Raw genomic sequence first — 25,932 nt, 5'->3', positions numbered from 1 at the left:
TGCTAGACGTTGTCAGGGCACTGAAAATATATGTTTCCAGAACGGCTAGAGTCAGAAAATCTGACTCGCTGTTTATCCTATATGCACCTAACAAGCTGGGTGCTCCTGCTTCTAAGCAGACTATTGCTCGTTGGATTTGTAGTACAATTCAGCTTGCACATACTGTGGCAGGCCTGCCACAGCCAAAATCTGTCAATGCCCATTCCACAAGGAAGGTGGGCTCATCTTGGGCGGCTGCCCGAGAGGTCTCGGCTTTACAACTTTGCCGAGCAGCTACTTGGTCAGGGGCAAACACGTTTGCAAAAATTCTACAAATTTGATACCCTGGCTGAGGAGGACCTGGAGTTCACTCATTCAGTGCTGCAGAGTCATCCGCACTCTCCCGCCCGTTTGGGAGCTTTGGTATAATCCCCATGGTCCTTACGGAGTTCCCAGCATCCACTAGGACGTTAGAGAAAATAAGAATTTACTCACCGGTAATTCTATTTCTCGTAGTCCGTAGTGGATGCTGGGCGCCCATCCCAAGTGCGGTTTATCTGCAATACTTGTACATAGTTATGGTTAACTAAATCGGGTTATTGTTGAGCCATCTGTTGAGAGGCTCTATTGTTTCATACTGTTAACTGTGTTTCATATCACGAGTTGTACGGTGTGATTGGTGTGGCTGGTATGAGTCTTACCCGGGATTCAAAATCCTTCCTTATTGTGTACGCTCGTCCGGGCACAGTACCTAACTGAGGCTTGGAGGAGGGTCATAGTGGGAGGAGCCAGTGCACACCAGGTAGTCTAAGATCTTTCTAGAGTGCCCAGCCTCCTTCGGAGCCCGCTATTCCCCATGGTCCTTACGGAGTGCCCAGCATCCACTACGGACTACGAGAAATAGAATTACCGGTGAGTAAATTCTTATTTTTTGCTCCAAGCACTATATCGCCTACAGTGTACGATATATTTAAATAAAACATCAGACAAATGTTCCATTCTAATAAAATTAAAGGTATGGAATGTGGGTGGCTATGCCACTGGCCAACTCTTCAAATTCTACCAACCAAAATAATACTATTGATTTGTTAACAGATATCCCTCATATTACCCTTTTGGCATCTATTGATTGCAAGGTTAATAATGCAACAAATAATATTCCTTCCGAATGAAACGAAAACTATATCTGTCATGCAATTGAACAGCTGACATATTGCAAGCGTGTTGGTGAGTGTATACCACAGATACGTCTGTTAACAAAGTTGTTCACAGACCTGTCTTGTTGGCCTTGCAGCACAGCTGATCTGGCTGTGTGTATGGCCGGCTGCAAGGACCGCTGGTGACTGGCATCTCATCTGGGCTGGCACATATAAATGCCTGCCCAGTTGTGACGTCAGGCATGACACATCGGGCAGGATGATTGGTAAGTGTGTATGTACTTACCAATAGTCAGGCAGGTTGGCTGATCAGCCAAATGGCTGATCCGTTGGCCAGGTATGTGCCCAGTATAATTCATGTGCCCAGTATAAATCATTATTTGTAATATTATCGTAAGTTGTAACCATTTAAAAAGATAATGCGCCAGCATGGTGGAGTCGGTCAGTGGAAATATTCTTACTCCAGCTTTAAAATAAAAACGACTTATTACCTGAAAACCAGTGATCACATTAACACATGTACTGGCGTGTTGGTAGTGCTACAGGGGATAGGCTTGGTGAAAATACCATATAATTTCACATGCCGTATACACATCAGTCAGCTTTATTTACACTACATCTTAAAGTTAGGCTGGGCTGTACCTCGGTGACAACTTTACATTTATAGGGTGCATTTTATTGTTTAATTTATCGAAGTAGTTTATTTGTGGTGGTGATAACAATTCCTTGTGCTACCATTTTACTACAGTATATTTGATACTTATAATAAACAATATACATTTGCCATCCATGAAGGAGTTTAAAACTAGTAAATACCAAATCCACAGCCCTGGTTTCCATGCATAATTGAATCTGCACCTATAAAGAGGTTATGCATCTTTTCTTAATAAGTTTAATAATTGTCATCCTGTACTTTACATAGATTATGACATACTGTACCTAGACAGGGTGAGAAGAGCCAGTGCAGTTCAGCTTGCACCCAACTACCCCAATAATGCATCTAAGCATTTTAGTTAATACAATTTCTTGTAAGGGCAAACATTCAATTCATTTTTTTTAAATCTATAATGTATTTACCCTAGGCTGGATGCAGCATTGCTAACAAGAATAACAGTCCTCTTTCGGTCCTCTCATTCTGCTGTCACCGAGCAGAGTTCCTTCGCACCTCTGTGCTGCATTGGTCCATGACTAAATTGCAGGGTCTTTTCACCAGCGGTTTTAGTTGTTTATGCTGTGTGGACATTTCCATGTTCTAATCATATGATGTATTGCTTTTCTATAAAGGAAATATTTGTTGTGATGCTGCTGACAAATATGGTGTCTACTACTGTCCTAGGCTGTATGTGAAATGATTGGATAATTATGTGGTATTAGCTGTACTAGCCCCCACTCCATTTTATTTTTTATTTTTTTATATATTGACACATGACATACATTTTTAACTGCACATGTGCCTCAAGCATCTTGCCAACCAATATTTTGTACGAGAAGATTTGCACAGTATGTTTATTATATATACTTTAGACCTTGGCATAGGAGTATATTTACTATCCATTGGCAACAAAAATAAATGCTAAACCAGTTGACTGATGGTAAATCTAGCCCAAAGTCACTATTCTTCATTCTATAATGTACTGTGTATAGTATTCTTCTGGTATGTTTGTTAATTATAATGTTTACATCACATTTAGTTTCCTTCATCAGTGTTTTCCCACCAGTAAATAGTTTGTCAGACAATTAGGTCAATGTGTAAGACTAACTGGTAAATACACTCACCTGCCCAGAAATGTTTTTAAAATAATGTAGGCACATGTTCCCCTTACCTTTCATGTATCTGTATGGTTACAGGGAATAATCGTTGTCATTTGCACATGAATATGGACAATTAAATGAACATATTGGGGTAAAATGTAATATCCTTCACTGTGCATCAAGTCTCCCCTCTGTTTTAAAGAGGTAATCATTTACCAGGCAATAATTTGGCAACTTTAAATTTGAGTTGCTCATATAGTAGTCTGGTGTGTGAACCCTGGGAATCATTATGGAGGTGTCCCCGTTTTGCTGATATAACAGCCTACACTCTGCAGGGAAGATCTTCCACTGGATTTTGGATTTTGATTGTAGGGGTTTGCATCCATTCATCTAAAAGAGCTATAGCCATGCACTAATAATGAGCAATAAGGCCTGGCTCGCATCATACCATTTGAAGTGTGTTCAGTAGGGCTCCGGTCAGGGCTCTATGCAGGCCAGTCAAGATCTTCCCCACTGAACCATTTTTAGATGGGCCTCACTTTGTGCTCTGGGGCATTGTCATACTGAAACAGGAAAAGGGACTTCCTCAAACTGTTGGCACAATGTTGAAAACACACAATTCTTTAAAATATTATTGTATGTTTCTCTGCCCTCTATTGATAGCAGCTGCTTTGGGTACATTATAGGGAAACTATCTGTGCCTAAGAAACCCACCTGGTGACATTTAAGAAAAGTGTAATTGTGGAATTTAAAACTGAAACTTAACATCATACAGTTTATACAGTTACATAACACTGCTGGTGAGAGGAGATGCCAAGTGGACCTGAACTTTTTTAAACATGGCTGACACTTAGCTCTCATCGCACTAGTTCCTGTGGTTTTTTTCACGTTGTTACCACAGTTGTGCCATGTGCGGGTGGGTATAGAGGTCAATATATCAAGCTGTAAAAAGTTTGTTGAAGTAGAACAATAAAATAGTTGACCATTTCACCTAGAATTTTATAGAATGTTCATGATAAATGCTAGAGTAAAGCTGATTGGTTGCTTTGGGCCACTTCTCCACTGGTCCACTTCTCCAATCTTTTCACTGCTTGATACATTAATCCCAATGTTCTGTAGTACATTATTTGTTGTATTAACTGCTGGAAGAGCCCACCTGCACGTCAGTCACTTATTATCAGTACACAGATGTGCTGTAGAATATTTTCTTTATTCTGCTTTAAAGCTGCAGAAACAAATCCTAACCATTCTTACTTCTCTGAGGTTCACAGTGTACAGTCAATGGTCAGGTGTATTCTTTCAGAGAATGCCCCTTCTCAAAAAACACATTAGTCTGTTATATGCTCCATTTAAAAAAAACAATAAAAAAACCCTGAATGACATAAAGGAATTTGCAGATACTGAAGGAGTGATACAGATCAACAATAAGTTAAGTGTTAAGCAGATTTTGTTAGTAGACCTGTATTATTATAGTACATATAAGTAAGGATTATTAATGAGTGGTTTTTTTGTTTCGTGTGTGTGTGTGTGGTGTATATGTGTATACACCATTTCATTTTGGAGGCGGTATCTACATTTCTTAATTTTTTTTTATTTATTTTTTTAATTAAAGTCATGAATAACTGCTTTATGTGGTGAGTAAGCATATGGCATTAAATGGATATGTGCATCTCCAAATTTAGGGGTGAAAATTTCAACTGCTTTCCTGTAGCTTAACTGATAATAATCGTATCGAATTTCTCTCTCTGGTAACAGTACTTAAGCTGCAACAACAGTTGATATCTTGCAATAGGCACACATTGTCTATTGCGAAGGTATAAGTAAAGAGATTTTTTTTGCTGTTCATTTGGTACATGATTTTATTTTCTGCAAAACACCACATGCAGTGCCTACTATATTGTAGGTGATTAAATATTATAATGTTTACTGTCAATCATACGGATTACGATATACTGCATGTTTTACTTTCTAACACATATAAATAGAATTGTGTGTGTAAATGTATGTAAGTGTATGCTAATCTTTCTCTTTCTCTCTCTCTCTCTCTCTCTCTCTCTCTCTCTCTCTCTCTCTCTCTCTCTCTCTATATATATATATATATATATATATATATATATATATATATATCTATCTCTATATATATATATATATATATAATTTTCCACGTTTTAAGTTCACTACTAATTTTTATCTAGATTTGCCCTAGTATCAACGATATTTAAATCTAATTAATTAATAATATTGTGATGTTTTCCAGGTGAAAAAGGCCAAGATGCAGGATCCTGCTGAGGAAAGATCAAGGTTCGTAAATGTGTAATTGTCTCTAGATAAGGAATTGTGATGAATAGGATGATTGCAGACTTTCTATTTGACATTTGGTAGAATAGCTTTGTATTATGCTATGATGTTGCAAAGCTTTTATTCCATTAATGCATGTTACGCCTGTTCACGCCCATTTTTATTATTGACATTCTTATAATTGCCATCATGTTTTAATTAGCATTACAAACATGGCATAGTTTTTAGTATACAAATAAAAGGATGCAAAATCAACCTAAAACAAAATGGGAACTTATGAGCAGTTTGTGGGGTTTGTTTTTTGCATATTGTTACAGCTATCTTTTGAGTCAAAATACATAATACTAAATACTAAACTTCTTTGGAGGATGGATCTGTGTTCTTGGCTTTTAAATCTGCACTAGAAAATTTACAGTAACTGCCTGTTTTTACATATCTGAAAGACAGTGGTTGTGTCTTTGTTTTATATGTGTATATTTGGGTTTATATGTAATGCACTGTCAAAACCAATCATTATTTGGTGTAATTCTTGACAGGCTCTTATCATGTAGTAGTTCAGATTGCAGTGCCTCTTGGCTACAAACAGATCACTTTTCATGGATATTACAACAGCACCGATTACTATATCAGGAAGGTACCTTGTGTTGAAATGATGAAAGCTACTGTAGCTGTTGCTAAGATTTTGACAAAGTCTTACACAGTGTTACAGTGCACTTGAGGTACAGTCCATTTCTAATGTGTGGTACTGTAGCTATGGTTGCCAAAAGTCAGTAAATTTGCAGACTAAGAATGTTTTTGCCTTTGGTAAGAGTAATAGAGGGATCAGTAAATGACCCCAATGTTTCAGATCTAAATGTGACTGCAAGCTGCTGTTTTTCTTCTGTATCCCACTATCCGTTGTCAAGTTGGAAAGACGGCAGTTTCCGACTCTTTTTTGTTGAATCAGGATTCGACCTATTGAATGGAGCTGCCGTTTTTCCGACTTGTTGGAATACACGTGGATCAGCGGATTAACCGCGGATCCACGTGTTTTGTCGAATTAGCGGGCAATTACAACAGTTTTTTTGCCCTTTAAAAAAATTGGATCAGCATTGTTGGAAACGAGCAAAACATGTCGGAATTGCCTGCTAATTGAGTACTGCACTGTCAGATCCTCTCCGTTGGAGAGGATCTGACATGCATTGAATACACCTGTATATATCCCTTTTGGTAAATTTTAGGTGTATTTAAGTAATTTATCAGTTAAAGAAAACCATTAACCTTTAATTAAATTGGCACTTTTTAATTTTTTTAGTGTTTAACTACATGTGTAGTTGACTTTATTTATGATTTTTTTTTAAATTCTATCAGTAAAAATAAAATAAAAGTTGTAAGTGCATAATATTTTGAGGCATTGTTGTGTGTTTTTTTTTCTCAAAACAATCTATTGCATCGCTATATGCACCTGTCATGGTCAGCCTGCATAACACACCATAGAGGCTCTGCTTCACACTGCAGTAGCTCATGTTAATTTTGTAAGAAAAAAACAATAATTGTGTCCTTTCAAGCTCAGACTGACTTACTGATGTACTGGAACATGGGCGAGAACCCTGTGTTCAGCTTTACTATTTTCTCAAGAATTATCACTGGACATGACATTTTACACCGACAATTTGTTATATATACGTTTTTGACACTTCATCACACACAAATCTATTTTAATCCCTGATCTTATTTTCCTGATGGCGATAGTTATTTGCATAATTTTCTAGTTTTCAATTTGTGCATGTTTGTTCCTGGCTCTTTAAAATATCTGTCTGGTAGTATGCCAAATGCATTTGATTGCAGAAATGACATGCATTGTCTAACCAGCTATTGTCCTACTTTAAACTAACGCTTATACATCATTATCTTACTGCAACATTTTGTTCTTTTTTCTCCAATATTATATCAGCCAACTCCTGCACATATTAGCCCTGTAGGATGCCAGTTCCTGCACTTTATAATTAGCCTGTCAGTACCACCACATGCTAGCCAGTGTCCTCACAGAACCAGTCTCGGCCAACACTATTGTCACCCCTGCATTAGTTTAAAGACAACATTTTATTAATGACTGTCACATTTTTCTTTTTCAGGCAAGTGAGTAATCATGAAACTGGCAATCAGAAAGGAGAGTTGTCCTCTAACCATACTGTTTCCGGTGAAAGTGAGTATTTTTGGTTTTACTCATTGGTTTGAAATCTTCTCTTTTAACTATATGACGCAAAGTTGGAGGATTGTATATACATATTCAGACCACCAACACTTGGGTTGCTAGATAACAAAGATGTCTACAGGTCCTTAAAATTGGCCTATCTGTGGAAGATAATGAGTCTGCACACATTTCTTCACTCGCCCGTCACCTGGCTCCATAGCAGTGCATTCTAATATGGACGAGATTGTTCGTATTGGCCTGCATGCATAAGCAACCCGGCACGAACGATGAACGAGCGCGGGGCCGCGCATCGTTCATCGTTGGTGCCTACACACTGAACGATATGAACGAGTTCTCATTCATTACTGAGCGAGAACGTTCATATCGTTCAGTTATATCGCCTAATGTGTAGGGCCCATAAGTTGAAGCTTATTTAGACTGGCCAACTGAGCTCCTCTGCCAGGGCCAGGAAGTTTTCCGACGAAAACGCAGACCGTAGACTCTGCACGCCTACAAAACGATGATATCCCATTGTTTTGTAAAATGGTCACTGTCCCCACTCAGCCCCCTCCCCCAAATGCAGCTGCACGTCAATCATGCTCAGGGGCGGATCCAGAAGAAAATGATGGAAGGGGCAAGTACATTTGCGTGCGGCTTCGGTGCATGTGAGGTGGCGCTTCTTATACAATGCCCACAGTTGTAGCGCTCATTATGCAATGTCCACTGTACTGGTAGTGCCCCTTGTATAGACCCCATAGTAGTGGTGTCCCTTATGCAATGCCCGTATTGCCCCCAGTAGTAATGTTGCCTGTAGTAATGCCCCCAGTCATTATGCCCCCAGTGGTAATGCCCCTGCAGTTATGACCCCAGTAGTTTAGCCACCAGTAGTAATGCCCCCCTATAGTTTGCCCCATTGTAGTTTAGCCCCTGTAGTTATGCCCCCCTTATAGTTTAGCCACCAGTAGTAATGCCCCCCTGTAGTTTGCCCCATTGCAGTTTAGCCCCTGTAGTTATGCCCCCCTTATAGTTTAGCCTCCAGTAGTAATGCCCCCAATAGTTTGGCCCCTGTAGTTATGCCCCCAGTAGTTTGGCTCCCCCTGTAGTTTAGCCCCCAAGTAGTAATGCCCCCAATAGGTTGGCCCCTGTAGTTATGCCCCCAGTAGTTTGGCTCCCCCTGTAGTTTAGCCCCCAAGTAGTAATGCCCCTATAGTTTAGCCCCCACGTAGTAATGCCCCCAGTAGCTGCCCCCCCAGTAGTGATGCCCCCAGTAGCTGCCCCCCCAGTAGTGATGCCCCCAGTAGTAATGCCCCCCTCAGTAGTAATGCCCCCCCTCAGTAGTAATGCCCCTTGTTGATGCCCCCCAGTAGTAATGTCCCCCCGTAGTTTCCCCCAGGAGATGCCCCCGCTGCATTAAGGAAGAAAAAAACATAACACTTACCGAGCCCCGTTCCCGCGCCGCTGCAGTCCTCCTTCTGGCTGGCGTCCTCTCCTCAGTACTATGACTGACGTCTCTCCCATAGCGCACAGCGCAGTGACAGCGCCGGAAGCCGGAGCTCAGTACTGAGCTCCTGCCTCCGGCTACCGCTGTGCAGGGAGACGGGCGCCCGCTGGTAACACAATCTCAGCGGACGCCCGTCATCTCCCTGTGCGGCGCCGACGCCGCGGGAGGGGGGGACGGGGGGGGACGGGGGGGGGGGGAGCCACAAATGACAGGGGGGGCACGGGCCCGAGTGCCCCCCCCCTGGATCCGCCACTGATCATGCTGCGTTTAAGGTGGGGGACAGTGCAGTAAATGTTAAATATAACTTCTGATTTATTTTTCGAAAATTACGAATTATAAAATCTTTTCTGATTAAATATTTAATTTGAAAATGTCTTTGGATATACTGTTAAAAACGGACATACCGGCTCTTATACATCTTTAATAAATTGTAGCTACTACAAGTTGTACTTACATTTCTTTGTGACCTCTTTGCTATCTACAGGTCCTTAGATTAACTCGACATGTATTCCTTATTATTTTTTTTTATTTTTTTTAGTTTTGTTAACGCAATAAATGTTATTAAGATTAAACAATACAGTATCAATAAAGAAATCAAACCGATTATGAGGAAACAGAGAGGGAAAGAACTAAATAAGGAAAAGAAAGAATAAAGGGAAATACAGTTAACACAAACCTAATGTAAATCAAGTAAATGAGTACACAGAGGCCAAAGAGGTGCCATTCTGGCATTCTAGTACAGGTATTTTACCAATTTAAGGAACCAAGTGTTGACATGTGTTCGTAAATACACTTTCACACTGATAGTCAAAGAAATTGTATGCAAAAAAAAATCCATATGTACGCACTTTTTCACAAGCATTCTGATTGCTTTCTGTCAGTGTGGATGAGGAAAAAGGAAAAAATATTCCCCCAGCACACTGAAAAGGATCAGCAATGAGATTTAACGCTCCTTTGTTCTGGCGGTCCCTAATGCTATGCAATAATAGCACCCACTCTGGATCATATAATTGCATATTATTATGCTACATAATAATAGCACATACATAACTATATCTAAATTGAGAGCCATCTTTCCTGAAGGCACCTCAAGATACTCCAAATGGCACTAGAAGGACCAGCATGTCCTCCAAAAGCTGGTCCCATCCATGCTTCTCAGAACAGTAATATAAAATGGTGGCTGCTCAGTCAATTTAATGGTCATTCACAGGTGCATGAAAGGGATTGTACAGATCCCTGGTAGAAATTGCTACATGCAGCTTCCCTCTAGAAGGAGCAGGTGAGTAAGTTTTTAAGACTCTGGTAATGTATCTTAAACTTTCTTTCTTTCCTAAAATACAGAAACTCTGCACTAAAAGCACAGTGTCATTCTTCTATGAACTGGATAATCACTGAATGCCCTTTAGTATTTTTTTTTTTTTACTAAGCCCTGTAATTATCACCCCTAGTTAGTTAATAGGTTGTAATTGCCAATGAAGTATGCTTTTCTGTTGGGCATGCTCTGTTTTTTCAAACTTGTTTTCACTGCTGCATTGCCCATTGCGATTCTACAATTTTAAGGTGACTAGTGTGTGAAATGTGCACTCACGGCAGACAAAATGATATGAGAGCAGTTTGGTTACATCAGTTAGCTGCCCATTTCAATGAAGTAGGGAAGAGGTACATGACTTGAGAGGTACCGAAATGACCTCGCCCTCGGAAATTACTTTCCACCTATAATTTTTTTAAGTGCTTTGTTTACATTCCCTAAATTGAACTACCTTTCTGAATATATATATTTTTTGCAGTTCTTCCCTGTGCAGAATACATACCACGTGTCCCGGGTGACTATACTTCTCAGCTGTATTCAGCACAGTAAGTTGTTTAGCACACACTCAAAATAGTCCTGTGTACCTTAGGCTGGTGTTTTACACTCACTATTGCAATATTTATATAAACTCATTTGTAAAGTTTGGATAAGGGTTATAGGGCCTAATTCAGACCTGATTGCAGCAGCAAAATATTTCTCTAATGGGCAAAACCATGTGCACTGCAGGTGGGGCAGATATAATGTGCAGAGAGTTCGATTTTGGTGGGTTATTTTGTTTCTGTGCAGGGTAAATACTGGCTGCTTTATTTTTACACTGCAATTTAGATTTCAGTTTGAACACACCCCACCCAAATCTAACTCTCTCTGCCCCACCTTTAGTGCCCATGGTTTTGCCCATTACAGAAAACGTTTGCTGCTGCAATCAGGTCTGAATTAGGCCCATTATTATATCTTGGTTACCCCTTTTATAAGGATTTACTTGCATATTAATCTCATTACACACTGTATCACTAATGGAAGGTAATCTAGATGACCAGTTTCTGTAGACATAACAGATCATTGTGAAATTAGGTCTTGTACAGACAGCTGACCTCCAGTTTAAAGGCAGAATAGTGTTTAGGTGTGAAGCTGAAGCCTTGGTTGCCCCAAGCCTCTAATGAATCTGACAGGAGATTTAGTGGCTAGGGCAGAATAGGGCCACTTTTTGAGCTGTAGTCCGTTTTACAGCAGTTTTTAACACAGGGTAAAACTTGTGCTGCAGGGTGGGAGTTGTTATAAAGGGGTTAACATCTATAGTTTTATACATTTTGATCGCACTTTTCTGGAATAGAGTATAGCAGTGTTATACAGATGTGTCCACTTACATCTAGCATCCCTGCACTTTAAACGGCCTTCTAGTTACGCCATGCCATTGCATGACTCTGTATTGGTGAGTGTCTTTGTGTGACTTTTTCCATCAAAGTGCGTCTGTTTGCAAAACGATGCAGATTATGCTGATTAAAATTATATGTGGCGTTCTTATATTCTGTATTTTGTTGGGATGCAGTTGTGTTACTGGTACTATACTGACGTCTGTATTCTGCCCGTTTCAGAGCCTGACAGTCGCAATCTAAAGATCGGGATCCCGGCGTCGGTATGGTAACTGGCGGGATCCCAGATGCCTGTCACCCGAACCTAACCCATTCTGTTTGCGACCGCAGCTGTATCTGCATGCGAAATGGTATGTTAGTGTTTTCCTAGAAAACACTTAGGGGTCTATTTACTAAGCCTTGGATGGAGATACAGTCGCTGGAGATAAAGTACCAGCCAATCGGCTCCTAACTGTCATTTTTCAAACACAGCCTGATTGGCTGGTACTTTATCAGCTGATTGGCTGGTACTTTATCTCCAGCGACTTTATCTCCATCCAAGGCTTAGTACATAGACCCCTTAAACACTTAAACGTAGCATTACGTATGCAGTTGCAGACGCACAGAGAACATAGGCATGCTGCATATATAAGACGCATTTTCTGCCAAAAAATAGACGCCCAACGCTTATGGAGTTGCACGGGACCTGTCAGCTCACTCACGTCGGGCATCTCCCACTGGGACATATTGAGGGAAGATGTGTGAGGACACATCTGTATTATAAATTAGATTATATAAAGAGATAGCACTGTAAAAGTAAATACAATATGGGTTCTTCAGAAACTTAAGAGAGTTGTAAAACACTGAGAGATGTAAAACTAGCACCGCTAATGGAAATATTGTGTTAAAGGTAAAAATGTTCAAATGTACATTTCTCTTGCGTCCTAGAGGATGCTGGGGTCCACATTAGTACCATGGGGTATAGACTGGTCCACCAGGAGCCATTGGCACTTTAAGAGTTTGAGAGTGTGTGCCTGCTCCTCCCTCTATGCCCCTCCTACCAGACTGTTTAGAAACTGTGCCCGGTGGAGCCGGTCACAGCTAGGGGAGCTCTCCAGAGTTTTCCTGGTAAAAAGTGTTTTTAGAGTTTATTATTTTACAGGGAGGCTGCTGGCAGCAGCCTCCCTGCAGCGAGGGACTGAGGGGGGGAGCAGTGTCCGCCCTGCGGGGTCTGAGCCACTGTCTCCGCTGACTGGACACTGAGCTCCAGAGGGGTCTGATCGTTCTTCGCCAAAGGGGACCGCTCGCCCCAGCAGCATGGCGCCACCCCCTTGCAGAGCTGAAGAATCGGTGACGAGTGAGACACCGACCTCCCTAGGCAAGCGGGGGGTTGGTGTGAAGATGGTGGCATCAGGGTAGGAGCGCAGTATTAACTGCGCTCCGGGGATGGCTCAGCGGTACATGGTGCGGCGCTAAGAGGGGTGCCCTGAGCCAGCGCGATACCCTACGCTGGTCCAGAAGCCTGTTGGGGTCCCCGGATCTCAGCCAGCACTAAATCCTCCGGCCAGTATAATCTGATGAAGAGCGGGAAGACAGCACCATTTTGGGGGCGGAGCTTCTCCTCAGAGCGGACCCAGCAGCGTTCAGCGTAATTTTTTTGCCTGCACAGCGCTGACAAGAATGGTGGAGGCACAGGTCATTGTGCCAGTTCCTCCTCATTTGCAAACCACAGGTTACTATTCGAACCTTTTCGTGGTACTGAAACCGAATGGTTCGGTCAGGCCCATTCTGAACCTAAAATCATTGAACCCCTTTCTAAAGGAGTTCAAGTTCAAAATGGAGTTTCTCAGGGCGGTGATATCAGGTCTGGAAGAGGGGGAATTCCTGGTATCCCTCGATATCAAGGATGCGTACCTCCACATTCCAATCTGGCTGCCGCATCAGGCTTATCTCCGTTTCGCATTACTGGACTGTCATTTCCAGTTCCAGGCCCTGCCATTCGGCCTCTCCACAGCACTGAGGGTGTTTACCAAGGTGATGGCAGAGATGTTGGTTCTCTTACGCAAACGAGGGGTGAACATCATTCCATATCTGGACGATCTGCTGATAAAGGCATCGTCCAAGGAGAAGCTGCTGCAGTCCATTATTCTCACAACCCGCCTCCTTAAAATCCATGGTTGGATTCTGAACCTTCCAAAGTCACATTTGGAACCAACCCAGAGGTTGTCCTTTCTGGGAATGATCCTAGACACAGAAGTGCAGAGGGTGTTTCTTCCGCAGGAAAAGGCGTTGGTGATACAAGTTATGGTCCGGGATGTCCTGAAGCCGGCCCGGGTGTCAGTTCATCAATACATTTGCCTGTTGGGATAGATGGTGGCCTCTTACGAGGCTCTCCAGTGCGGGAGGTTCCCCGCTCGGGCCTTCCAACTGGATCTCCTGGACAAGTGGTCAGGATCTCATCTCTACATGCACCAGAGAATACTTGTGTCGCCGAAGGCCAGGATTTCGCTCCTCTGGTGGCTACAATTACCTCACCTTCTGGAGGGCCGCAGGTTCGGGATTCAGGAATGGGTCCTTCTAACCACGGATGCGAGCCTTCAGGGCTGGGGAGCAGTCACTCAAGGAGTAACTTTTCAAGGAAGGTGGTCAAGTCTGGAAGCCGGCCTGAACAGCAACATCCTGGAACTAATCGCCGTCTACAACGGTCTTCTTCAGGTGGCCCATCTTCTAAGAAATTGGGCCATTCAAGTACAGTCGGACAATGTAACGACAGTGGCTTACATAAACCGACAGGGCGGAACGAAAAGCAGAGCTGCAATGTCAGAGGTGACCAGAATCATCCTCTGGGCGGAAAGACACGCATTGGCGCTCTCAGCAATCTTCATTCCGGGAGTAGGCAACTGGGAAGCAGACTTACTCAGCAGACACGATCTCCATCTGGGGGAGTGGGGTCTCCATCCGGAGGTGTTCAAGGAAATAACAGACCTTTGGGGGTTACTCCAAATAGACATGATGGCCTCTCGTCTCAACAAGAGACGCTATTGTTCCAGGTCAAGGGACCCACAAGCAGTGGACGCCCTGGTGTCTCCGTGGGTGTTTCAGTCGGTGTACGTGTTTCCACCACTCCCTCTCATTCCTAGAGTTCTAAAGCTCGTAAGGAGAACAAGAGTTCAAGCGATCCTCATTGCTCCAGACTGGCCAAGGTGTGCTTGGTACGCGGACCTTCTGAATCTCTTGCAGGAAGAGCAGAAGCCTCTTCCTCTTCGGGGAGGACCTGCTACAGCAGGGGCCATTCGCCTATCAAGACTTACCGCGGCTACGTTTGAGGGCATGGAAGTTGAGCGCCTGATACTTGCTCGGAAGGGCATTCCGAAGAAGGTCATTCCTACCCCGATACAGGCTAGGAAAGGGGTAACGTCTAAACATTACCATCGTATTTGGAAGAAATATGTCTCTTGGTGTGAATCCAAGACGTTTCCTACGGTAGAGTTTCAACTCTGACTTTTTCTCCTCTTCCTGCAAGTGGGTGTGGATATGGGCCTGAGGTTGGGATCTGTGAAGGTCCAGATTTTGGCCCTATCCATTTTCTTCCAGAAACAATTTGCTGCCCTTCCTGAGGTTCAGACTTTTTTTTGAAGGGAGTTCTGCACATCCAACCTCCCTTTGTACCGCTTACGGCGCCTTGGCACCTTAAAGTGGTGTTGCAGTTCCTCCAGACGGATTGGTTTGAGCCTCTACAGGAGGTTGAGGTCAAATGTCTTACATGGAAGGCTGTCACGTTGTTGGCCTTAGCTTCTGCTAGACGTGTGTCCGAATTGGGGGCTTTATCCTGTAAAAGCCCTTACTTGATCTTTCACGAAGATAGAGCTGAGCTCCGGACACGTCGGCAGTTTCTTCCAAAGGTTGTGTCGGTTTTTCATATCAACCAACCTATTGTGGTGCCAGTGGCTACTGACTCCTCAATTACATCAAAGTCCTTGGATGTTGTGAGGGCTCTGAAGATATATGTGAAGAGAACTTCTCGTCACAGAAAGTCGGACTCTGTTTGTCCTATATGATCCCAAGAAAATTGGATGTCCTGCTTCTAAGCAGACGATCTCTCGCTGGATTATGTTCACTATCCAGCACGCTTATTCTACGGCAGGATTGCCGTGTCCAAAATCTGTTAGGGCCCACTCGACTCGTAAGGTGGGGTCTTCCTGGGCGGCTACCCAGGGGGGGCTCGGCATTGCAACTTTGCCGCGCTGCAACTTGGTCTGGGTCGAACACATTTGCAAAGTTTTACAAGTTCGATACTTTGGCCTCTGATGATCTGAAGTTAAGTCAATCAGTTCTGCAGGAGCCTCCGCGCTCTCCCTTCCGTTCTGGGAGCTTTGGTACAGCCCCATGGTACTATTGTGGACCCCAGCATCCTCTAGGACAGGGCTGGCCAAACCGGTCCTCGAGATCTACCAACAGTTCATGTTTTCCAGGCCTCCTGGAGATCTGTAGAATTGTCAGTTAGGAATGAATGCAGCACATCTTAATTAGTAATTACTACACCTGTGCACCAGCTAGGAGGTCTGGAAAATGTGAACTGTTGGTAGATCTCGAGGACTGGTTTGACCAGCTCTGCTCTAGGACGTAAGAGAAAATAGGATTTTGGTTACCTACCGGTAAATCCTTTTCTCGTAGTCTGTAGAGGATGCTGGGTGCCCGCCGAGCGCTTTGTTTTCCTGCAACAGTTATCTGGTTCAGTACGACTTTGTTTAGTTATGTACTGCGTTGTTACTTGGTAAGTAATGTTTCAGCAGTTGCTGAGTTTTTCAAGCTAGTTAGCTTGATGTGCCTTGTATGTGTGAGCTGGTATGAATCTTGCCACTATCTGTGTTAAATCCTTCTCTCGAAGATGTCCGTCTCCTCGGGCACAGTTTCTAGACCGAGTCTGGTAGGAGGGGCATAGAGGGAGGAGCCAGTCCACACTCTCAAACTCTAAAAAGTGCCAATGGCTCCTGGTGGACCCGTCTATATCCCATGGTACTAATGTGGACACCAGCATCCTCTACGGACTACGAGAAAAGGATTTACCGGTAGGTAACCAAAATCCTATTTTTCCTTTTTAAATGAATGTGATGTACAATATAAATACTATATTGTGACACAGGAATCAATATATTAAATATTTACTTACATTGTAACCTATGATTCCATATATGAAATACTTAACCACATTTTATCCTAAGGGGTAGATTTACAAAAGTTTCTAAAACAGACAAGCGGTGAAATTGCCCATAGCAATCAATCAGATTCTGTCTATCATTTTGTAGATTGCATTAGGGAAATGAAAGAGAATCTGATTGGTTGCTATGGGCAACAAATACCATGTGTGTGTCTTAGGGTAGATTTATTAAAGCTTCTAAGATTCAATGCTTTATTTGCATCTACATATACAGTATATGATTTTTATATGTTTTCGTAAGATATATCTTTCTGCAGCGTGGTACACTGGTATTCAACAGGGAATAACAGGGTGTATAGTTGGATCTTGATCGGAGGCACCAGCAGGCTAAAGCTTTGACTGTTCCCAGGATGCACTGCATTGCCCCCTCTATAGCCCCGCCTCCAGGCACTGGAGCTCAGTTTGTAAGTTGGTGCCTGCAGCGAACAGGTGGGGCTGCGCTAGGCAGCCCTGAAAAGAGCTTTTTGAAAGAAGACTTCAAGGGCTGCAGCACAGGCATGTCAGTCTGACATTCTGTGCTGCAGCTCCATCACCTCCCTCAGCGCCGCTGCATACTCCCGCGCCCTGGTTCCCGGGTACTTGCCAGCGGACGCTGTCCAGCTCCCTTTAGGCACACATCACCGCTGCTCTCCTGGATCGTGTGGCCGCACTTCAGCGAGGAGGGTCCCCTAGCTGGGACCCGCCGAAATCTCGATCCGGTCGCGGTCCCAGGAGACGGACCGCGCCGCTGGCGTGGACACTGTAGCCGTGCAGGGACCCCACTATATCCACCAGGGCAGGGAGCACAGGTCGGATTTACTAAATAACATAGGCTCCATAGTACCCGGTGGTGAAGTCCAGCAGAGGGGATAAGATGCTGACCGGTAGCCCCTCACCCAGCTCCAGGCGCCATCTACAGCAGGTGTTCCCGCCCTGGAGCTGCATCTCTCTCTCTCTCTGCATTTGGGTACCATTTCACAGAGCTGCGCTGATCCTGGGACTGCTGGGCACGGTCTCCTCTGTAAAGCCGCCCGTCTCTTCAGCGCTGTGCATTTATAGGATACTTAAGTATCCTACATGTCGTTTAGACAGCGTTAGTTAAGAACAAGTGCACTGTATATGAATATTTAGTACAAGTATTCTATGATATACATCCAGTGTTTACTGTGCATTGTTATATCTGTATACATACATAGCTATATGTAGTATTACTAGTGCAGTTTTAGTGAACAAATTTGTCAGGGTATCCAAATTCCGTATGTAAACCCTGCACTCTATTGTACTGGCTTTGGAACCCAAGGATTATATGGTATCCCTGGACATATAGGATGATTACCTACACATACTGTACCTATTGCCATGTCGCATCAGCAATATCTGCAATTTGCTGTTGGCAACCTACATTATCAATTCCAAGCCTTACTTTTCGGACTGACCATGAATCTTCACCGCGGTCATGACTGCCCTTCTCCGCCGTCAGGGTATCAGGATCCTGCCGTATCTGGACGACTTGTTGATCCTGGCAAACTCCCCTGAGGTTCTTCTCCATCATCTGGAACTGATGGTCCAATTCCTACAAGCCTATGGGTGGCTCATCAACTGGAAGAAATCCTTGCTTGTCCATGCTCAGAGCATGGTGCACCTGGGGGCGTTACTGGACACACACAACCAGTGTTTGTTCTTGTCTCCAGAGAAGGTCCTGAAACTTCAGGACAGAATCGGATGCTTCCTCTCTTGTCCAAGTGTCGATACACTCGGCGATGCAAGTACTAGGCCTCATGGTGTCTGCTTTCGACATGTTAGAGTACGCTCAATTTCATTCCTGCTCTCTACAGAGGTTAATCCTTTCCAAGTGGGATGGCCTGCCTCACCGGATCAGGCATCAAATGATCTTGACTCCGGAGGTTCGTCTGTCACTGAGCTGGTGGCTACAGGACCAACAATTGAGCAGGGGGCGTCCCTTCTGGATCTCCAACTGGGTCCTCCCAACGACGGCTGCCAGTCTGCGGGGTTGGGGCACGGTGTTGGAGCAACACTCTCTTCAAGGTCGGTAGACCAGGGAGGAATCTCTCCTCCCGATAAATATTCTGGAATTGCGGCCAATGTTCAATGCGCTGAAACTTGCCCTGCCTCTGGTACAGAACAGGCCTGTTCAAGTACAGTCAGACAACGCGACCACAGTGGCATACATAAATCATCAAGGCGGAACTTGAAGCCGCATGGCAATGATGGAAGTGTAAAAAATCCTTCAATGGGCGGAACGCCATCTGCCAGCCATATCGGCAGTGTTCATTCCTGGAGTCCTCAACTGGGAAGCGGACTTCCTCAGTCGTCAGGACGTACACGCCGGAAAGTGGAGCCTTCATCCGGAAGTGTTTCAACTCCTAGTGGACAAGTGGGGCCTACCAGATGTAGACCTGATTGCGTCTCAACACAATCACAAAGTTCCGGTCTTCGGAGCAAGAACATGGGATCCTCAAGCAGCGTTCGTGGACGCACTGGCAATTCCATGGAACTTTCGGCTGCCATACGTACTGCAATTTTCTCTTATATCCTAGAGGATGCTGGGGTCCACATTAGTACCATGGTGTATAGACGGGTCCACTAGGAGCCATTGGCACTTTAAGAGTTCGAGAGAGTGGGTTGGCTCCTCCCTTTATGCCCCTCCTACCAGACTCCATTTAGAAAATGTGCCCGGAGGAGCCGGTCACAGCTAGGGGAGCTTCATAGGAGTTTTTCTAGTTTTGTTGTTTTTATTAGAGTTAGGCCCAGGGAGGCTGCTGGCAGCAGCCTCCCTGCTTCGTGGGACTTAGGGTTGGAGTAGTGTCCAACCCTGAGAGGTTAATGGCCACTATCTCCGCTGACAGGACACTGAGCTCCTGAGGGTAATGATCGTTAGCCGCCTCAGGCGACCGCTCACTCCCGCAGCATGCCGCCACCCCCTAACAGAGCCAGATGATTCCGGTGGCAAGTAAGTCAGCGGCCCCCCATAGCAAGCGGGGGGCCGGTGTGAAGACTGCTGCAACAGGGTGGGAGCGCAGTATTAACTGCGCTCCAGAGGCTCAGCGACACTGTGAGGGGCGCCCTGAGCCAGCGCCTATACTCTACACTGGTCACCAAGGCTGTCAGGGACCTCTGTAACGCTGCCAGCACCAATCCTCAGGCCAGTATAACGATATAAAGTGCGGGAAGCAGCGCCATGTTCAGGGGGCGGAGCTTCTCAGAGCGGATCCAGCAGCTTTCAGTGCCATTTTCCTACCTGCAGATCCATTACAATGACGCTGACATGGAGAGCTGTCCCTCCAAGCAACTCCAGCTATCCTGTGCGGTACCAGGGGGTTGTAGAAGGGGGGACTTGCTGTGAATTTACTGTGTAGTCCTATTAAGGTAAACAGTCAGCGCCAGGTAGTTGTATTATATCTAGCTGGGGAAGCGCTGTGTGTGTGCTGGCTCCAAGCTCTGTGTTTTTCTGTGGCATACTTGGGGGGGAAAATGTGTCTGACATTTTCCGGTGTTGTGGGTGTTTGTGTTCTCACATAGCCATTGTCCAGGGACTCTGTGTCTTATGCTGCAGAGGACATTTCCTCTGTGGAGGAATCCATTCTATGTACCCAGGAATGTAATGTTTTGTCTCGGAGCCCTATTACTGAGCCTGAGTGGCTAACATCTATTAAGGGAATGATCTCTCCGATATCTACCAGGGTAGCTCATACTGAGACTGAAACTCAGGTTTTAAAGAAGTCTATGGCAGTTTGGGCTGGTTCTGTCCCTATTGCTTCAAAACCCCTACCATATACCCACAAAAACGTGTGCTTGCCCAGGTTATGCAAGATGACATGGATACCGACTCTAACACGGTACACTGTGATGGGGATGTGCTAAGGGGGGTGGCATTCCTGGCAAAGGGGGTGCAGCTCACGATTGAGGCCATTAGAGATGTGTTAAATATTACACACACAACACCTGAGCAGGCTTACTACACAGACAATAAGAAAGCCTCGCTAATCTTCCCTGCGTCTAAAGAATTATTTCTTTTATTTGAAAAATCCTGGGAAACCCCGGAGAAAAAATTCCAGATTCCCAAAAGGATTCTGGTTGCTTTTCCCTTTCCTGAGGAAGATAGAAAAAAATGTGAAAATCCATCCATAGTTGACGCATCTGTTTCCAGACTGTCGAAAAAGGTGGTTTTACTTGTCCCTGGGTCTACTGCGTTAAAAGAACCGGCTGATCATAAGTTTGAAATTACACTCAAATCCATATACACTGCTTCAGGGGTGGCGCTGAGGCCTACTATTGCCTGCGCATGGATCTCTAAAGCTATAGTAAAGTGGTCAGGCACGTTACTAGAGCATTTGGATTCAATGGATAGAAGTGACATTGAATTATTTTTACGTAACATACAGGATTCTGCGGGGTTCATGGTGGAGTCCATGAAGGACCTGGGTACGCTGACTGCAAGGATATCTTCCATGTCTGTCTCAGCTCGCAGGGGACTCTGGCTATGCCAATGGTCTGCAGACGCGGAATCCAGGAGAAGTGTGGAGAACCTACCCTACACAGGTGATGCTCTATTTGGGGAAGCATTGGATGCATGGATTTCCACGGCAACCGTGGGTTTGTCACCTTTTCTTCCCTCAGCTACGCCTTTTACGAAGAAAACGTTTTCTTCATTTGCATCGCAGTCCTTTTCGGGCCGCTAAGACAAAGTCCAAACCTCCTACCACCTTCTTTAGAGGTGGGCGGGAAAAATCCAAAAACCCTCACCAGCAGGCTCCCAGGACCAGAGACCTGCTTCTGGTACCTCAAAATCCTCAGCATGACGGTGGACCACACAGCCTGGAGGACGGGCTGGTGGGAGCAAGACTCAGACGTTTCAGCCACATCTGCGTGTCATCCGGCCTGGATCCCTGGGTACAGGATACTGTGTCCCAGGGGTACAGACTGGAGTTTTAAGAAACCCCACCTCACCGATTCTTTAAATCAGGCTTGCCAGCTTTACTGACAGACGAGACTGTCCTACAGGAAGCTATCTAAAAATTGGAAAAGTCAGAGGTCATTGTTCCAGTTCCACCTCGTATGCACAGCATGGGTTACTATTCAAACCTTTTTGTTGTACCGGAACCGGATGGTTTGGTCAGACCAATTTTGTACTTGAAATCGCTAAACCCTTATCTAAGGGAATTCAAATTCAAAATGGAGTCTCTGAGAGCGGTGATCGCAGGTCTGGAGGAGGGAGAGTTTCTGGTATCCCTGGATATCAAGGATGCGTATCGCCACATTCCGATTTGGCCTCCACACCAGGCTTATCTCAGATTTGCACTGTTAGACAGTTGCTATCAGTTTCAGGCACTTCTATTCGGTCTCTCCACGGCACAGAGGGTGTTCACCAAGGTGATGGCAAAGATGATGGTTCTCCTCCGCAGACAGGGAGTGAACATAATTCCGTACCTGGACGATCTGCTGATAAAGGCGTCGTCCAGGGAGAAGCTGTTGCAGTCCATTGCTCTCACGACTCATCTACTCAGGGTCCATGGTTGGATCCTGAACCTTCCAAAGTCACATTTGGAGTCGACAAGGAGATTGTCCTTCCTGGGGATGATCCTCGACACGGAAGTGCAGGGGGTGTTTCTACCGGTGGAGAAACCGTTGATGATACAATGAATGGTCCAGGATGTCCTGAAGCCAGCCCGGGTATCGATTCATCAGTGCATTCGCCTTCTGGGGAAGATGGTGGCCTCTTACGAGGCTCTGCAGTTCGGGAGGTTTCATGCTCGTTCCTTCCAATTGGATCTCCTAGACAAGTGGTCGGGTTCTCATCTACATATGCACCTGAGAGTATGTCTGTTGTCGAAAGCAAGGATTTCACTCCTCTGGTGGCTACAAATGCCTCACCTTCTGGAGGGCTGCAGGTTCGGAATTCAGAACTGGATCCTTCTAACCACGGATGCAGGTCTCCGGGGCTGGGGCGCAGTCACTAAAGGGGAAACCTTCCAAGGAAGGTGGTCAAGTCTGGAATCCAGTCTTCCAATAAACATTCTGGAATTAAGGGCCGTATACAACGGTCTTCTCCAAGCGACGCATCTTCTGCGAGATCGACCCATTCAAGTGCAGTCGGATAATGTGACGACAGTGGCCCACATAAACTGACAAGGCGGAACAAAGAGCATAGCTGCAATGTCAGAGGTAACAAGAATCATCCCCTGGACGGAAAAGCACGCGTTGGCACTGTCAGCAATTTTCATTCCGGAAGTGGACAACTGGGAAGCGGCCTTCCTCAGCAGACACGATCTCCATCCCGGAGAATGGGGCCTCCATCCAGAGGTGTTCATGGAGATGACAGATCTTTGGGGGGGTTCCTCAAATAGACATGATGGCCTCCCGCCTCAACAAGAAGCTTTGGAGGTATTGCTCCACGTCAAGTGACCTGCAAGCAATGGCGGTGGATGCCTTGGTAACTCCGTGGGTGTTCCAGTTGGTGTACATGTTTCCTCCACTTCCACTAATTACAAGGATTCTAAAGCTCATAAGGAGAACAAGAGTTCAGGCAATCCTCATTGCTCCGGACTGGCCAAGAAGGGCCTGGTACGCGGATCTTCTGGCTCTACTGCTGAAAGATCCGAGGCCTCTTCCTCTTCGGGAGGCGCTGCAGCAGGGGCCGTTCGCTTATCTAGACCTACCGCGGGTACGTTTGACGGCATGGAGGTTGAACGCCAGATATTAGCTCGGAAGGGCATTCCGAACAAGGTTATTCCTACCCTGATACAGGCTAGGAAATGAGTAACGTCATTGCATTTGGAAAAAGTATGTATCTTGGTGCGAGTCCAAGAAGTTTCCTACGGTGGAGTTTCAACTGGGTCGGTTTCTCCTCTTCCTGCAAGCAGGTGTGGATATGGGCCTGAGGTTGGGATCCATAAAGGTCCAGATTTCGGCCCTATCCATTTTTTCCCCCAAAAAATAATTGGCTTCCCTCCCTGAGGTTCAGACTTTCTTAAAAGGAGTTCTGCACATCCAGCCTCCTTTTGTGCCGCCTACGGCACCCTGGGATCTTAACGTGTTGTTACAGTTCCTACAATCTGATTGGTTCAAGCCTCTACAGGAGGTTGAGGTCAAGTTTCTCACATGGAAACTTTGTTGGCCTTAGCTTCTGCTAGACGTGTGTCGGATTTGGGGGCTTTGTCTTGTAAAAGCTCCTACTTGATCTTCCATGAAGATAGGGCTGAACTCCAGACACTCCAGCAGTTCCTTCCGAAGGTGTGTCGGCATTTCTAATCAACCAACCTATTGTGGCTCTAGTTGCTACTGACTCCTCAATTTCATCAAAGTCCTTGGATGTTGTAAGGGCTCTGAAAATCTATGTGAAGAGGACTGCTCGTCACAGAAAATCAGACTCTGTTTGTCCTGTATGATCTCAAGCAACTTGGGTGTCCTGCTTCTAAGCAGACGATCTCTCGCTGGATCAGGTTCACTATCCAGCATGCGTATTTTATGGCAGGATTGTCATGTCCTACATCTGTTAAGGCCCACTCTACTCGTATGGTGTGTTCTTCCTGGGCAGCTGCCCGGGGTGTCTCGGCTTTACAGCTTTGCCGGGCGGCTGCTTGGTCTGGGTCGAACACGTTTGCTAAGTTTTACAGGTTCAGTACTTTGGCCTCTGAGGACCTGAAGTTTGGTCAATCAGTTCTGCAGGAGCTTCCGCGCTCTCCCTCCCGTTCTGGGAGCTTTGGTACATCCCCATGGTACTAATGTGGACCCCAGCATTCTCTAGGACGTAAGAGAAAATGATCCTGCTTCGTGATCCTGCAGTGGTTACTTAGTTCAGTACTGCTTGGTTCTTGATTAAAGTACTGTTTTGTTACTTGGTTAAGTAATATGGTTCAGCTGTTGCTGAGTTTTCGAGCTGGTTAGCTTGGTTTGCCTTGTGTGTGAGCTGGTGTGAATCTCGCCACTATCTGTGTATAATCCTTCTCTCGAAGTTGTCAGTCTCCTCGGGCGCAGTTTCTAGACTGAGTCTGGTAGGAGGGGCATAGAGGGAGGAGCCAGCCCACACCGTTAAACTCTTAAAGTGCAAATGGCTCCTAGTGGACCCATCTATACCCCATGGTACTAATGTGGATCCCAGCATCCTCTTCGGACTATGAGGAAAGGGTTTACCGGTAGGTAATTAAAATCCTTTTTTTGCAACTGTACATATGGATGCATTTGCTGCTTTGTAATTTATTTTATGCCTCACAAATATAAGCACAAACATGACAGTGGATATTGGGCCTATTGCTGGGTACACACTAGACAACGTGTGTACCCAGCAATGTCGACAGCAGTGGGTTCCGGCGGTGGGGCAGGTATCTGTAAGTGCATACACACTTGGCGATGCCGCCAGTGAAGAACGATGGTGGGAGCCTTACTGCATTTGGCAGCATGGTCCTCGCTGTCGGTAACGCCCGTCGGGTATGCATGCCTAGCCAATGTTGCTAACGACGCGCAGGAGCGCTCATCGTCAGGGACATAGTGCATACACACTGGACAATATTGTGAATGATGTGTCGTTATCGGGCACATCGTCCACTTTATCGTCTGAGTACCCAGCTTAAAACAATTAAAGAAAAAAACTTAAAGCTTGAGCTAGCTATACAAAAGGAATACATTATAGCAAAGTACAGATGTGTCCTCATTCATCTAACCTCACTATGCCAATTTGATATGACACTTGTATATTGTGGGGTATATTCAATAACTGTCGGAAGCAGCCGTCTTGTCGGAAAGATGGCAGCTTCCGACAGTTTTAGGTCGGAAGGGGTTCCGACCTATTCATTAGGGCCCCGTTTAATCTGACAAGTCGGGAAACCCGACTTATCGGAATGCACGCTGACCGCAGATCAGTGGGCATTGTCGGAAGCGGGGCCAAACCCGACAGGTTTTAGCCCCATTTCCGGCAAACTCAATCCGACTTGAAAAAAAAGTCTGATTGAGGTGAGGAGACGGGTACCTTGACGTCCGTCCCCGGCCAGGCACCTCTCTCCCTGCAGCGCCTCCCCCCGCCGTCGCAGACATCACCCGCCGCTGGAAGCTCTCACTGCCACGCGCAGCCGCCCAGCTTTCCCCACAGCCATCCAGCTCCCCCCGCTGCCCGCAGCAGCCCAGCTCCTCCCGCCACTGCTGTCAGCACATCCGGACCCCGGGTACGGCCAAATCCGACAGTAGGATTTGGTCGTCCATTGAA

The 25,932-nt window shown here is 45.4% G+C and overlaps 1 protein-coding gene across 2 annotated transcripts in view; it reads left to right on the top strand.

The window, feature by feature from the left end:
- Positions 1-25,932, top strand: part of EYA3 (EYA transcriptional coactivator and phosphatase 3) — a 229,895-nt gene that overhangs the window by 103,483 nt on the left and 100,480 nt on the right. For both annotated transcript variants that reach the window (XM_063954572.1, XM_063954571.1), the window contains 3 exons: positions 5,146-5,189; positions 7,301-7,371; positions 10,648-10,714. In XM_063954572.1, the coding sequence (XP_063810642.1) occupies positions 5,161-5,189; positions 7,301-7,371; positions 10,648-10,714 (167 nt within the window). In that variant the 5' untranslated portion in view covers positions 5,146-5,160. The remainder of the gene's footprint in view (positions 1-5,145; positions 5,190-7,300; positions 7,372-10,647; positions 10,715-25,932) is intronic.

This window comes from Pseudophryne corroboree, chromosome 2 (assembly GCF_028390025.1).
Source record: "Pseudophryne corroboree isolate aPseCor3 chromosome 2, aPseCor3.hap2, whole genome shotgun sequence".
NCBI classification, from domain to species: domain Eukaryota; kingdom Metazoa; phylum Chordata; class Amphibia; order Anura; family Myobatrachidae; genus Pseudophryne; species Pseudophryne corroboree.
Note: the sequence above shows the minus strand (reverse complement) of the source record. Positions and strands in the feature narration are given on the sequence as shown.